At 53.8% G+C, this 13,065-nt stretch overlaps 4 protein-coding genes across 4 annotated transcripts; 2 read left to right on the top strand and 2 right to left on the bottom strand.

The window, feature by feature from the left end:
• Positions 1-790: 790 nt before the first annotated feature.
• Positions 791-2,254, bottom strand: E0L32_009343 (uncharacterized protein; the record flags this gene model as incomplete). The annotated part of the gene is made up of 4 exons (XM_031144297.1): positions 791-880; positions 937-2,004; positions 2,083-2,113; positions 2,178-2,254. 4 exons carry the CDS (start codon positions 2,252-2,254, stop codon positions 791-793), a joined length of 1,266 nt encoding a protein of 421 aa, XP_030991166.1.
• An 831-nt stretch (positions 2,255-3,085) lies between these two features.
• E0L32_009342 (uncharacterized protein) lies at positions 3,086-5,163 on the top strand (the record flags this gene model as incomplete). The annotated part of the gene is made up of 6 exons (XM_031144296.1): positions 3,086-3,370; positions 3,429-3,501; positions 3,558-3,595; positions 3,648-4,037; positions 4,102-4,362; positions 4,417-5,163. The coding sequence occupies 6 exons, from the start codon at positions 3,086-3,088 to the stop codon at positions 5,161-5,163; spliced, it is 1,794 nt and encodes a 597-aa protein (XP_030991165.1).
• Positions 5,164-5,420: 257 nt separating this feature from the next.
• Positions 5,421-6,578, bottom strand: E0L32_009341 (uncharacterized protein; the record flags this gene model as incomplete). Its single annotated transcript, XM_031144295.1, has 2 exons — positions 5,421-6,445; positions 6,554-6,578. 2 exons carry the CDS (start codon positions 6,576-6,578, stop codon positions 5,421-5,423), a joined length of 1,050 nt encoding a protein of 349 aa, XP_030991164.1.
• Positions 6,579-8,802: 2,224 nt separating this feature from the next.
• Positions 8,803-10,921, top strand: E0L32_009340 (uncharacterized protein; the record flags this gene model as incomplete). Its single annotated transcript, XM_031144294.1, has 10 exons — positions 8,803-8,951; positions 9,020-9,106; positions 9,172-9,216; positions 9,277-9,380; positions 9,433-9,579; positions 9,631-10,073; positions 10,138-10,240; positions 10,301-10,538; positions 10,601-10,664; positions 10,730-10,921. 10 exons carry the CDS (start codon positions 8,803-8,805, stop codon positions 10,919-10,921), a joined length of 1,572 nt encoding a protein of 523 aa, XP_030991163.1.
• Between the last annotated feature and the right edge of the window lie 2,144 nt (positions 10,922-13,065).

Raw genomic sequence — 13,065 nt, 5'->3', positions numbered from 1 at the left:
ATGAATATCGACGTTGGACCAGGCGTGTTTACCTTGACGGATTGCTGTCGGGATTACTGGGCGGATAGGACTTCGTCGACGGTCGATTGGAGATGGGACTGTCGCTAAATTTTTGTCGAGGGTCACAGGTCAATTTTCGCACTAAGGGCTTAGGGCTTGAGGCTTCCACGGCCAAAACAAAATCTCACTAGCCACATGGGAAGTGGGGATCGATGTGGCTTGTGGCTCAATCTGCCAAGGAAAGACCCATTAAATTTTCCCTTCCTTATCAGCTCCTTGATAAGCCTTCATGCCACCACCAGGCACTTTGATGTGGTGAACACTGAACCCGGCGGCTTTGCTTGTCTAACTGTCGCGCAGTGCTGATCATGGTTAGAATTAAGTAGAAATAGCCAACTATACTGTTATTTCACGATCGACAGCTTTCTAGATAGAATCTGGTTTGGAAAGGAGTGGTATTATGATCGAAATCTATTCCTGTAGAGCTTCGGACACCGTTGCTCTCCGTGAGCCTCAAATCCTCTTGCTCTTTTCTCGCTATCATCAAGGAGAACCCGATGTTCATTTATTCGTCAAAGCTTCTAAGCATCATCCAGAGAGCCCACACTCAATCAAATGCCACGCTCTCTACCCGCGCTTCTACGCCCGATGCCAAGATCTCCAAATTTTATAAGAAAATGAGACTTATCGCTGATCCCGAACAATACCTGACCGGGAAGAGGTCACTGCGCTGTGTTATCTCAGGTCCTTAGGGCACCCTCAGCATATCGAAATGATGCCACGCAAGACTTTACTGAGTGGCACACTGGGGCGCCCCGTCTTCCTCGTCCATATCCTCCCAACCATGAGCGAAACGAGGATCGCCCGAGTTGGCACCCATCTGGAATTCAAGTCAGCAAAGCACAGAAACAATAGCTAGCCGGGGGTCATAATCACCTCTTCGATGTCAACGTCACTCTCGTACTCCACCTCGTCCACCTCTTCTGCATCGATAGGAGGTTCCGGCGGTGGCAGAAGCGTCTGCAGTACCTCGTACTCTTTCTCGTCCTTCAACCACCCATTCTCAGGGAAGTCGATCTTGACGATCAGGAAGAGGTCGCCCTTCGCTTCACCACGCTTGAGTGGCATGCCCTCACCGGCAATCTTGATGACCTCGGTCGGCCGCATGATCTTGCCGCGGGGGTGGTCGATGTGGATACCTCTACCATCGAGATGCTTCAACACGACGCGGGAGAAGCCAGAAAGAGCCTCGGCTAGGGTGATGTTGAGGTCCGCAGACAGGTCATTGCCGATTCGGGTGAAGACGTCATGCGGCTCCTCAACCAGGGTGAAGATGATATCTCCAGGGGTCTGGTCCGGGTGTTGGTCGGCCTCGCCCTCGAGAACGATGCGCTCGCCCTGCATCGAGCCGCGGGGAATGTAGATCTCGAGAGCCTTCTTCTCCTCCGTCGTCCTCTTCCCCTTGCACTTCTTGCAGCGATCCTTCTCCTTATAGTACATGCCCGAGCCTTGGCAATGATCGCAAGGGAGAACTTCTTTCCTGACTAGGCCGGGGCCGACTTGACGGTAGGCCTCCTGCATCCCCACGCCCTTGCACCGGTCGCACTGTTGCGGCTTGACCTTGTCCTTAGCACCGCTGCCCTTGCACTGGCTGCACACCACCCTCTTGTTGGCTGCAAACTTGACGGTCTTGCCCTTGTAGAGCTCCTCAAGTGTGACCTTGTACTCTTGCTCCTCGTCGGGGCCCTTGCGCGGCCTCCGGGGCATGCCGGCGCCGCCCATGTTCATGCCGAACATCTGGGCCAGGATATCATTGAGGTCGACTTCGGCGCCGCCGGGTCCAGCGCGCGAGGGATCAAAGGCAGCCATGCCATGGGTATCGTAGAGGTGGCGCTTCTCCTCATCGCGCAGAATTTCGTAGGCCTGCGATACGGCCTTGAACTTCGCTTCGGATTCCGGTCGTTGCTCCTCGGGGACCTTGTCAGGATGGTGCTGCAGGGCAGCCTAAAAAATTAAATTGCGTTAGAACAACTGCTCATCGTGATAGGTTTCGAGCGAATTCTTTGGGTCAAGGTGACTGACCTTGCGGTACGCCTTCTTGATGTCGTTCTGGCTAGCCGACTTATCAATGCCGAGCAGGGCTGACGAAGTTAGCAACGCCTTCGCAGAGAGCACACAGGTCGGAGAGGTGCCCACCGTAGAGGTCGATGTCCTCCGGGTCTGTAGGACCCATGCTTGGTCCTCCTGAGTCCATTTTCGAAAAGATTCTCGGCTTCTCGATAGTGATGTAGCAAGATGCGAGGTGTTGGAAGGAAAAGGCAGAGGTTTCTTATGCGGGGTCAGACAGCGCCCAAGAAAATTTACTATGGAGTCTATTCTCCCCCAACACTAGGCACGCATCGAGAGCCGAGACAGCAACTGCAGCAGAGTAGGGGCTAAGAAATAGATTGCCTTGAGACGAGGCTTCGGCCGAAGAAAAGAAGCGGTGAAAGATCTGGGTGTTGCTTAATTATGCTCAGTTTGCCTTCCCATTTGTCTATCATCAAAACAGGCAACTGTATTCCCGTGGCTGTCTTATCATAAATTCTAAATCGATCTACACGTAGACCCTGTCCATTTATGGCGCTCTACAGATCAATTTGACGGGACTTTGAGTTGGGCAACATCTTACATACTCTAGTTCCTCCCCAGCAATTACTTTAGATTACAATAGTAGCCAGGCATGATGTACCAGTCGTGACGCCTTCAACGCTTGAGGTTGAGATACCCATCACCATGGGAAACTCTCCGATTACAGATTAAAGATTAGCAATCTCAACCCGTCTTTGACGGTTGGCGGGATGATATGATAGCCCAGTGGGGAAATTTCTTTCGTCTAGGCAGTGGAGCCGCTCAACACCCGCTAAGCCTCCCCTGTACCTTCTAAGGTTAGCAGTCCCCTGGAAGCCACAGGGGACGTGACCCCGAAGCTAGCGCCACAATTTGACCCTTAGCTTCCTGTGGCTCAGTCTCGAACTCTTGCTTGTGACGACGAGCTGTGCGGACGGTATATAAGGACGAAGGCGATGAAAAGGTAGATGAAGACATGTCAGGGCTTTGGCTTGCACGGAGGCCCGTAGTCTCTTTCAGAAGGGCATGTCTCTCCCTCAGTTCAACACGATTCGCTTCCATCATTCGCAAGCCCGACTCAGGCCATTCTCCCGGAGCATCCAACAGAACCAAGCTGCCGGATGAGCCTGCCAGGACGCGCTTCGCTCCGTCACCGACTGGATACCTTCACTTGGGGTCTCTGAGGACTGCTTTGTTCTGTTACCTGTTAGCCCGAGCGACCAACGGCCAATCTCTTCTGCGACTTGAGGACACGGATCAGGTGACAACCACTGCGCGTCCACACTGCGTTTGAACCTGGATGCTAATAACTCGCACAGAGTCGAATTGTTGGAGACGCGGAGAGCCGCTTATATGAGGACCTGCGCTGGGCTGGTCTGTCTTGGGATGAAGGTATGAATAGCCCACCCACTGGCTATCAAAGACCAACTGAACTGAGTCGCAACCAGGTCCGGATTGTGGAGGCCCATACGGCCCCTACAAACAAGTAAGGAGAGATTACCAATGTCAGGTTATTATCTAACTAACACATCTTACAGTCAGAGAGGCTACCTATCTACCGAGAGCACGCGGATAGACTCTTAGAGCAAGGCCACGCTTTCCGGTGTTTCTGTTCTCACGAGGATCTAGCTGCTCATCAGAAGGAATCCCTCCAGTCTGACGGCAGCGGCGGGTTGTATCCAGGAACATGCTTGAACATCTCAGCAGAAGAATCTGCCGAGAGGGCAGCTAGAGGTGACCCACACACGATCAGATTCAAGAGCAGTGACACCCCAGCAGAGGTCCGAGACATCATATACGGGCTGTACAGGAAGAAGAATGTCGAAGACCACTTCATCATCATCAAGACTGATGGGTTTCCCACCTACCATTTCGCCAATGTGGTGGACGACCATCTGATGAAAATTACTCATGTCATTCGCGGCGCGGTGAGCTCTTTGCCCTTCCTCCCTTCGCACATTCGTGACCGCGAGTGCTGATTACCGAGTTCAGGAATGGTTGATCTCCACGCCCAAGCATGTGGAGCTCTACAATGCCTTTGGGTGGAAGCCTCCCAAGTTTGTCCACGTCGGTCTGCTTGTCGATGCGAACCGCCAGAAGCTGAGTAAACGTAACATGGACATCGGTATCGACTCGTATCGAGACGCCCACATCCTCCCTCCAGCGCTACTCAACTTTGCCGCGCTCCTGGGCTGGAGCCCGAGCAACCCACCCCGGAAAGGCGTGATGACGCTTGATGAGATGGTCGAGAACGTAAGTAATCTTGATCATGTGAGATTCTGGAGCATAGCCGTGCTAACCAGTCAGTTCTCTCTGAGATTCACAAAAGGCGACATTGTCGTCAATATGGAAAAGCTTGCATTCTTCCAGAAGAAACACTGTCAGCTGCTTTTGCAGGACAGCACCCGCAATACCAAGGTCATCAATGACTTTATGGTGGCTCCGTTGGCGAAGAGGATTCGAGAAGTGCAAAAGTCGCAACAAGAACCCGACAGTACAGCTTCAGCACAGTGTCTAGGGGCCATGCTGGCAGACCTAGTTCCATCACTGGGCTCTCCCCTGGCGCAGATGACAGGGTCTGAGAGCGAGGTCGAGGATTATGTCTTTCGCCTTATCAAAAGCTCGAGAGGATACGCAATGGATGTCGACGAGACCATTGCATCAAACAGGTACCTCCTGTGGCGGATTCCGACAGAGACTTTGCAAACAACATACAAGACCATGATGGGCCCGACCAAGAGCATTGCTCTAGAGTCACAAGAGACCGCTCCCGCTCAGCTCGTCGACCATTTCATACGACGATTCGACAAGATTGACGGCCAGAGTTGGGACACAGTAGAGCTTCAGCGTGCTGTCGACGATACTGTCAAAGGCAAGAAGATTGTCTTCGAGGTAGAAGGCACGGACGGGGGGGTAGATGGGGGTTGGAAATTCCTGCGCTGGGCACTTCTCGCGTCGGACCCCGGTCCGCAAATGGTGCCTTTGCTGGAGCTTCTCGGAAAGCAGGAGACTATGCGTCGTCTTAAAGCTGCGCAGGAGATCAGCGTCAGTTAACCAACGTGATGGCCTATGATCCCGATCTCAAGTGCATTGTACAATAGTTGACCGAAGAACGACAAGCGTAACATATTCGTCTAATCTACCATACCCCTTTGTACCAATATCAAGTTCAGCCTCTAAACGCCATCCTATGCTATGAATCAAGTATCGAGCGTTATTGACCTCCGTGCCCGTATTTACCCTTGACTGGTTTGCCGCGGCCCGTACCGAGCATGGTACAGTACATATAACCAGGAAACCAGGAAGTCGGTTCAGGCGACTTTGGGGCCCAGACCCGTGAATATCTTGGCCTTAACCTCCCCTGCCATCAAGCCAGCCGTCTCTCTGGCGGCAATCTGTTTGCTATCCCGCGCAACCTTGTCTACATCCTGGTCGAGTGACTTGCCAGCATTTCCACCCCAGGCATAGGCAGCCCCGCCATTACCGCTCTGCCCACCGCTTCGACCTAACTTCTGCACGTAAGTGGTGACCTCCTTGATCTTGGATGCAAGATCAAGCATCTGCTTGTTTCCATAGTCTCGGTTCGTGAAGAGTGGGCTTTGAGACAGTGTCTGCACCCAGTACTTGTTCCACAAAAGCTCGAGCAGATGGGCATCAAGGGTGCTCTTGAAATGCTCGATCTCGAGGCTGTAGTACCGGCTCGCGTGCGCACCAAAGTCTTCAGCTTTGTTGAGAGGCACTGTCTGGTAGCCATCGCTGGTGCTGTCTCCCCTGCTCTCGGCTGTGGCGGGTTTGTAGTTCTCGGGATAAGTTCGGAAGGCGCCGATCTCGACCTTGCCGGCGCTAATCGTACGGTCCGGGTCGACGACAACGGCGACGAAGGGGTCGTTAAACTGCTGCTGGAGAAATTGCGTGCTGACGTCGATGCCAGACAGCCAGCAGCCGTAGCCGGGATGGGAGTGGTACCAGCCAACGACGTTCTCGAGACGGCCCTGCTCTCTGGCTAGGCGCAGATATTCCACGAGGTACTCGTTCGCCTCGTCCTGCGCGTTGACTCGCGTCTCTGTGCCCTCGACAGGCAGGCGGAAGGCGTCGGTGATAACGAGCGAGGTGCCGTCAATGTAGCCCTGCATCAGGCCCATGACCTCGAGGGAGCCGCCGGAACGGGCGTGCATGACCATCTTGATAAGGGCAACGGCGCTGATGCGGACGGTCGTGAAGTAGTTGGGATCGGAATTCCATGGCTTCTTTTGGTTGATGGCTCGCTGGGCCTCTGAGTCGTAGTTGTAGAGGGCATCGCGGGTGGGATCGACCAACTTGACGTTGTTGTCGAGCTCTAGAGACAGCAGAGGTAGAGGCGGGGTCAGTTATGGAGATTCTTCCAGAGCGGACTGTATGTAGAGCTGGGGTCGGGGTCGATCGAGGGGGAGCTATGCAGACTTACCCCATGATTTCATTGCGACATCCATCTTGGAGATCCTGATGGGAATGAATCCCAAGGGTTCCGCAGCACGTGTAAAGCCTCGAGATTTAGATGAAGGTGCTAACTACCTCATTCGGTGGGCGGGATGTGCAGCTGTGCAGGCTGGAAGCTCATGGGTGGGTGTGGCTCGTGTGGGGACCGGTTTGGAGAGGTACGGACTGGAGTAATAGGCGGTGGGGAAGCGGTTGCCTGCGATAAGATAAGAGCAGCCCTGGAGTTCTTGTTAGCTCAACAGTGGCGGGATGGAGAGCTCAACTGCTAACTGCCGGGGCGTGTTAACCAAAAACAGACAAAGACTTGACTGGATCAGTCAAACAGACTGCATACATCGATTTCAATGGATGTTGGTTCATCTCACGCGGTACAACGTTCTCCCACTTCACCATCGTATACATGCACCTCCGTCTAGAAACATTCTGAAGACATGGCTTCGGTCGGCCGCCGCGCTGAACTCGCTCGGTCTGCTCTGCACCCTTGTTTGGAACTGTGAGCCAATCTCGCTCGCGGCTCGTATCGTGGTTTTGGAATCCTGCTGCCGTCTCGATTATACCACGTACATGCATCCATACATGCATGGAAACCTACCAAAGGGGGCAGACATCCCAAAATTGGCACAATCATACGACGAGCAGAGAGGCCATCTGACGGTACACCCATGTCTGAGGCCATCCTGCCCATGCACCATGCGCGCCAGTCAGGTGCGCGCTCAGGCACAACGGCCCACTCGTCAGCTCAAGAGTCGATTGGATGTGCTGCACACGCTCGTCGCTGGCTCGGGCCGCGCTTCAGCGAAGCGCTCTGATTCATGAACGGACGGGATTTCATTTATCTCTGCCAGACTCCAGGGCGTTCTGCTGTCAGGGACCAGAGGGGTCCCCATGCCCATGGCCGCTTGTGCGGAAGTTTCAAGCAGGGATGGATCCCTGAATGCCGGCTAAATTGCACCACAGCGCGGTTAAAGCCATCACTGGGCTTCTTGTCCCAAAACGAGGCTGGACTTCCCCAAGATGCAACAAATCTCCAAAGGCGGGCGTCTTCATTTTAACCAGGCGCGCTCTCTGTGTGCACTAGTACAAGCATGTGTGCCATGGAATTACTCCCTTACCCAGTCCGGGGATCTGGGTAAGACAACTTGGCCCGTGACTGGACGCCACTCCGGAGAGACTCTCACTCGCTTCCGGCTGGGGAGGACGGGTAACTACTCCAGGTGCTCTCCGCGCTCTGTGGCTCGCTGTGCCGCACCGCCCACAAAAGCGCCTTACCCACCCTTCCTTGCCGGAGTATCGCTCCGTTTACTCTGGCTGACTAGGCCAGGACTGCCGTGAACCGACTCCATGTAGGACCTCGCTACGAGGCCTCGCGCTTGCCCAAATGCTCCTTCCTTCGCCTCCACGCCTCTGGGATCGTCAGACCGTCAGCTCGTCAGTCTGATCAGCTAACGGGAAACCGAATGGAGCCGTCCACAGCATGGCGCCTGGACGAGGTCAACATGGCGATCTTGCCGAGGCGCCAACTGCTGGATCCGATCGTGGCAACGGTCTACTCCTCACTCTGCATTTAGCCTGTAGAATAAGACTTAAGAACGCGTGCTCTAGCCTCTCGGACCCCCATCTCTTTATCCTGGAGCCCCGCAGCTGTCATTTGGAGGTCTCGCGGGCGTGTGGAGTCGGTCGATATTTTGTTCGGCGCTTCTCGGTTCACCACCCATTCTTGGAGGCAGCGTGCCGTGTGTGACTACGACGGGTCCAATAAAGGTCCTACATTGAGGAGAAGGGGTTGACGGGCAAGACGGGGTACACCAGACGACGATCGACTGTGTTGGCACGGCTGCTCACCACGTCGCATCGGCGCACGCGTGAGGATCTAGACTGGGCAAGATCGCATTTTGTTTGGCTCGACCATGTAAGTGTGGGTTCGCCCCATCCCCCTATCCCGGTCTCTGTGGTGGGTGCAACCCTTCGTAGCCCCGGAAAGACGGGTGTGAGCACCGAATGCCTCCCAGGGACAGGAGAGCAAGGCTGCCAAGCCATCTTTGCATGTGCTTCTCAAATTTAAATAAGGTCTTTGCTCCCCCTACTCGTCTTCACACGATGGGCCTTCCCTGCCAGCTCGCAGCAGATCGATCGGTGCCAGTCCGTATCCGACAACAATCCATCACCGAGTTGATTCACCACCCCCTTCCCCCAAGGTCCCTCGGGTAGAAGAACACCATGGCTTCCAAGAAGGAACAAGTGCACATCGCCGAGGAGCAGGCGCCGGAGTTCGAGACCGTCCGGTGGAGCAAGGATCCCGGTCTGCGGAAGCTCTACTTCTATGCTGCCGTGCTTATGGTTGCTTCCGCGACCACTGGTTATGATGGGTATGCAGTGATGCCGCTGCTTTGTTGACGCCATTGATTATGCAAGACTAATGGTCAATCTCGTGCAGATCCCTCTTGAACACCTCCCAGATGATGACGGCCTGGAAGGACTACTTCGACCATGTTGAGAAGGACCCCAACAGACTTGGTCTTATGTATGCTGCACTTCTCAAGATGCCCCTTGTGATGAAAAGCCCACTCTAACATGAAATTTGTACAGGACCAACATGTTCAACATTGGTTCCATCGTCAGTTTCTTCATTACGTGAGTACCAAGGTGCCCGGTGTTGATAATGGCTCGCTGACGGGGCCCCTCATCGTATAGTCCCTTCATCGCCGATCGCTGGGGCCGTAAGGTTCCTATTGCTGCGGGATGTCTCATCATGATTCTCGGTGGTTTCCTCACTGCCTTCGCCAACGGCTATGCCAGTGAGTATTGACGAATGTTGCGGGCATCGATCAGGACTTACTTGTTGAATAGTGTACTGCGGTGGTCGTTTCACCCTCGGTTTTGGCAACAGTCTGGCACAGATGTGCTCGCCCATGCTTCTGACTGAGATCTGCCACCCTCAACACCGTGGTCCAGTTACTACTATCTACAACTGTCTTTGGAACTTGGGAAACCTTAGTATGTAACCGCCTTGAGAAACGATGCGACCTTCATAGCTGACCAGAACAGTCTGCACGTTCATCGGTTGGGGCACCTCGTATGTTGCCAGCGACTGGTCGTGGAGATCTATTACTCTTATCCAGATTGTCCCTTCCCTGATCCAGATCATCTTCATCTTCTGGATCCCCGAGTCCCCCAGATGGCTGCTCTCCAAGGACCGCAACGAGGAGGCTCTGGCCATCCTTGCCAAGTACCACGCCAACGGAAACACCCAGAACGCGACCGTCCAGTTCGAGTACCGCGAGATCGGCGAGACCATCCGCATGGAGGCCGAGGCCGGAAACAAGAGCAGCTACCTCGACTTCTTCAAGACCAAGGGCAACCGCTGGCGTCTTGCCATCATTATCTCCATCGGTGTTATCTCCCAGTACTCTGGTAACGCTGTCATTTCCAACTACATGAACGCTGTGTACGATGGCGCCGGTATCACCGACCAGAACCAGAAGCTCGGTGTAAGTCTTGCGCGAGTTGCCCCCAACCATTGAACAATCTCGCTGATTTGTTATCTGCGTGTAGATCTCCAGCGGAAAGACCGTTCTGGATCTTGGATGCGCTATCGGCGCTGCCCTTACTGTCGACAGGTTTGGTCGTCGCCCGCTCTTCCTGACTGCCATCACTGGTGAGTAGCGCGCTTTTCTACGCTAGATTTCATATGTGAGCTAATATAGATTGATCCCAGGCATGACCATCTCCTTTGCCCTCTGGACCGTCATGGCCGCCATGTACGACCGCGATTCCAACAAGCCCGGATTTGGCTATGCCCAGATCGTCTTCGTCTGGATCTTCGGTATCTTCTACGATATCGGTTTCTCTGGTCTGCTCGTCGGTTATACTCTCGAGGTCCTGCCCTTCCACCTCCGTGCCAAGGGTATGATGATTATGAACATCACCGTCCAGGCTATCCTTGCTCTCAGCGCGTAAGTGCCACTCTGCTCCGTTTTGAGATACAAGCCAATGGAAACTAACGTCAACGAAACAGTCAAACCAACCTCCTCGCCTGGGAGAACCTGCCCAGCCACTGGAACCTGTGCCTGTTCTACACTGTAAGCCTATCACACATGACTGATCGCCACTCAGGGTCATTTGCTAATGAATCGATGTCAAACAGCTCTGGGACTTTGTCGAGCTCATCTTCGTCTACTTCGTCTACGTCGAGACCAACGGCCCCACCCTCGAAGAGATCGCCAAGATCTTCGATGGTGAGCAGGCCGTCGCTCAGATCAACCTGGAGCAGGTCGAGAAGGAGCTTGCCCTCCACGAGAACCGAGAGACTACCTACCCGGCTGAGAAGGTCGCCTAAGTGCCGGCCCTTCTTTGTGGGTACATGAGTCTCGGTCGGTCGGCCTTTTAGGGCTAGATTTGGAGCTTGTTCTGTTCAGGTAGAGCATATGCGTTGGTTAGATGCGTTTTGTGTTTTGAGAAGACCATCATGTTGGTTTCGAGGATGTAATGGAAACATCGAAGAGGGAATACCGTCCGGACAATCAATCTATTCCCGTCATTTCCATGGCTTAATAAAAAACTCTTCATTCGTTGACATATCCCGTTCCAATACGAAATACAAGAATGCAAGGTGGCACAGCAGCTTCGCCTTTCGCTAATACCACCAACAGCATTCCTCGAAGGGTCCTTCCGACCACGTGGTTCACCATCCTTTGGTTTAAGTAGGCTACCAAGGCGCAGACATGGTTACAAATGACATTCACACCCTCTCTTCTCCGCTTGGCGATCGAGAGGGGCCCGGGTTGTTCTCCAAGGGAAGGGGTTCATCCAAAGCCCATCCGAAACCAGCCGTCTCAGGTCATGCAGTTCTCGATGTCCTCAGGCACTTTCGACTTGGCCTCGAGAAAACAGCGATGTCACTGTGTCATTGGGGGGGAGGGGCCAAGCCGCTACTTGGTGAGATGACGGGCTCCCACTGCACGCCGGGCCTCATGTGTAGTTCGCTTCTTGGGTAAGCCTGCGGCGGTATAGGCTATACCGCCGGCCGCCGGCCGCCGCCCACCTGCTGTCTCATTTGGGGGCCTCCTATGTGCAGCGGTAGCGGCTACAGATGAGCCTAGACCCGTGTACTGTAGTATCCTGCGGCGAAGATCGCTGTCGATCGGGACCAAAGACTTGACTGTCGAGGCGGGCTAGGCGGGAAGGTGGCAATCTGGTTGAGATAGCCCTCCCCTTCCAGAAGAGCTGCTGAGAGGGGGCGCTGACAAAAGGGTCATCACGGTGTTCTGGAAGGCTTCCCATTGGGCAGTCCGTGTCTGGGAAGCCGAGGGGGCATAGGGCGGACACCACCACCACCACCGGGTTAACCTAGAGCAGCCGCGTTATAACAGCCGCTTAGTGGTACCATATCCTCGGGTATTTAATATAATAAAAGGGGAGTAATATAGGGTAATATTCCAGAAGAACAGAAGAGTAGAAAGCTTGACCCGCCAGCAGGGGGGAGGGTAAAAGCTGTGCCTCCAGGTCTACGTACATTAGGCATATCCATGTAGGGTGTTCGTTTTGGATTATGACCCTGCAGGTTGATGTGGGTATTCGCCACGACCACGATTGGACAAGACCCGTTCCATTCCGGACGTCGTTATGTTGAAGCTGACTTGGATCTTCATCGGATTGGAACGCCGCAGCTGCCGTGAAGTAATTGTCCAGCGCCGCCCCCACAGAACTGACGGTGCCGAAGTCACCACCACGTGGACAGTCGAGCTCCCGTCCGCAGAATCTGTGGAGCTCTGTCGGCGTGATGTCGGCGCATATATTTGTATTGTGCTTTGAGTTGCTCCGGCACACCGGTCGGCATGGGTGTTCCCGGGAGTTGTAGCCGGCTAGTGTGATGCGGGACAGGTCGAGAGACACACTTGAATTATAGGGCAGACGGATGAATATCAAGCCCCCAAGCTCTGTTAATCGTGTTCAATAGAAAGATTTATTATCATCTTCTCAGTTGGCTTTGATGAGCAATGGATGTAGCTGGAATCTGGCAGAAGTAGTTCATGTCAAAGTATGGAAGACAGAGCAGACGAACATCATGTCCAACAAAGAGAGTCCATATTCGCATCATCCAGCTGAAGGAGACTTGAATAAAATAGGACTATTGAATTCTCTCATGTTCAGGTCCTCGGATAAGGTGAATCTGGACATCCTTCCTTTGCTCCTACGGTTTTTCACACGACTCACGCGGGCAGGAACTGTAAGCATATGGACAGCTGCACTTTCACCTCCACGCATATCATAATCCCATTAGAGTACCTATGGCATCTCTGGCTGTCATACCGATAATGTCATCGCTCTTCGTTATGTATTCCTATCATACTGAGAGCCTTGTCTATGCCGGTGGTCACAAGGCGCAAGAGCTGTATCCGATTCTTGTTGTTTACTCTGGAGATTCCGAGCTTGATTTCCTGAGACTACCTAGGTAGGTAGAGCGCCCATGGGCCCATGCGG

Source organism: Thyridium curvatum (assembly GCF_004353045.1).
Source record: "Thyridium curvatum strain D216 chromosome Unknown NODE_67_length_248306_cov_82.505095, whole genome shotgun sequence".
NCBI lineage: Eukaryota > Fungi > Ascomycota > Sordariomycetes > Thyridiales > Thyridiaceae > Thyridium > Thyridium curvatum.
This window is presented reverse-complemented; position numbering and strand designations above follow the sequence as displayed.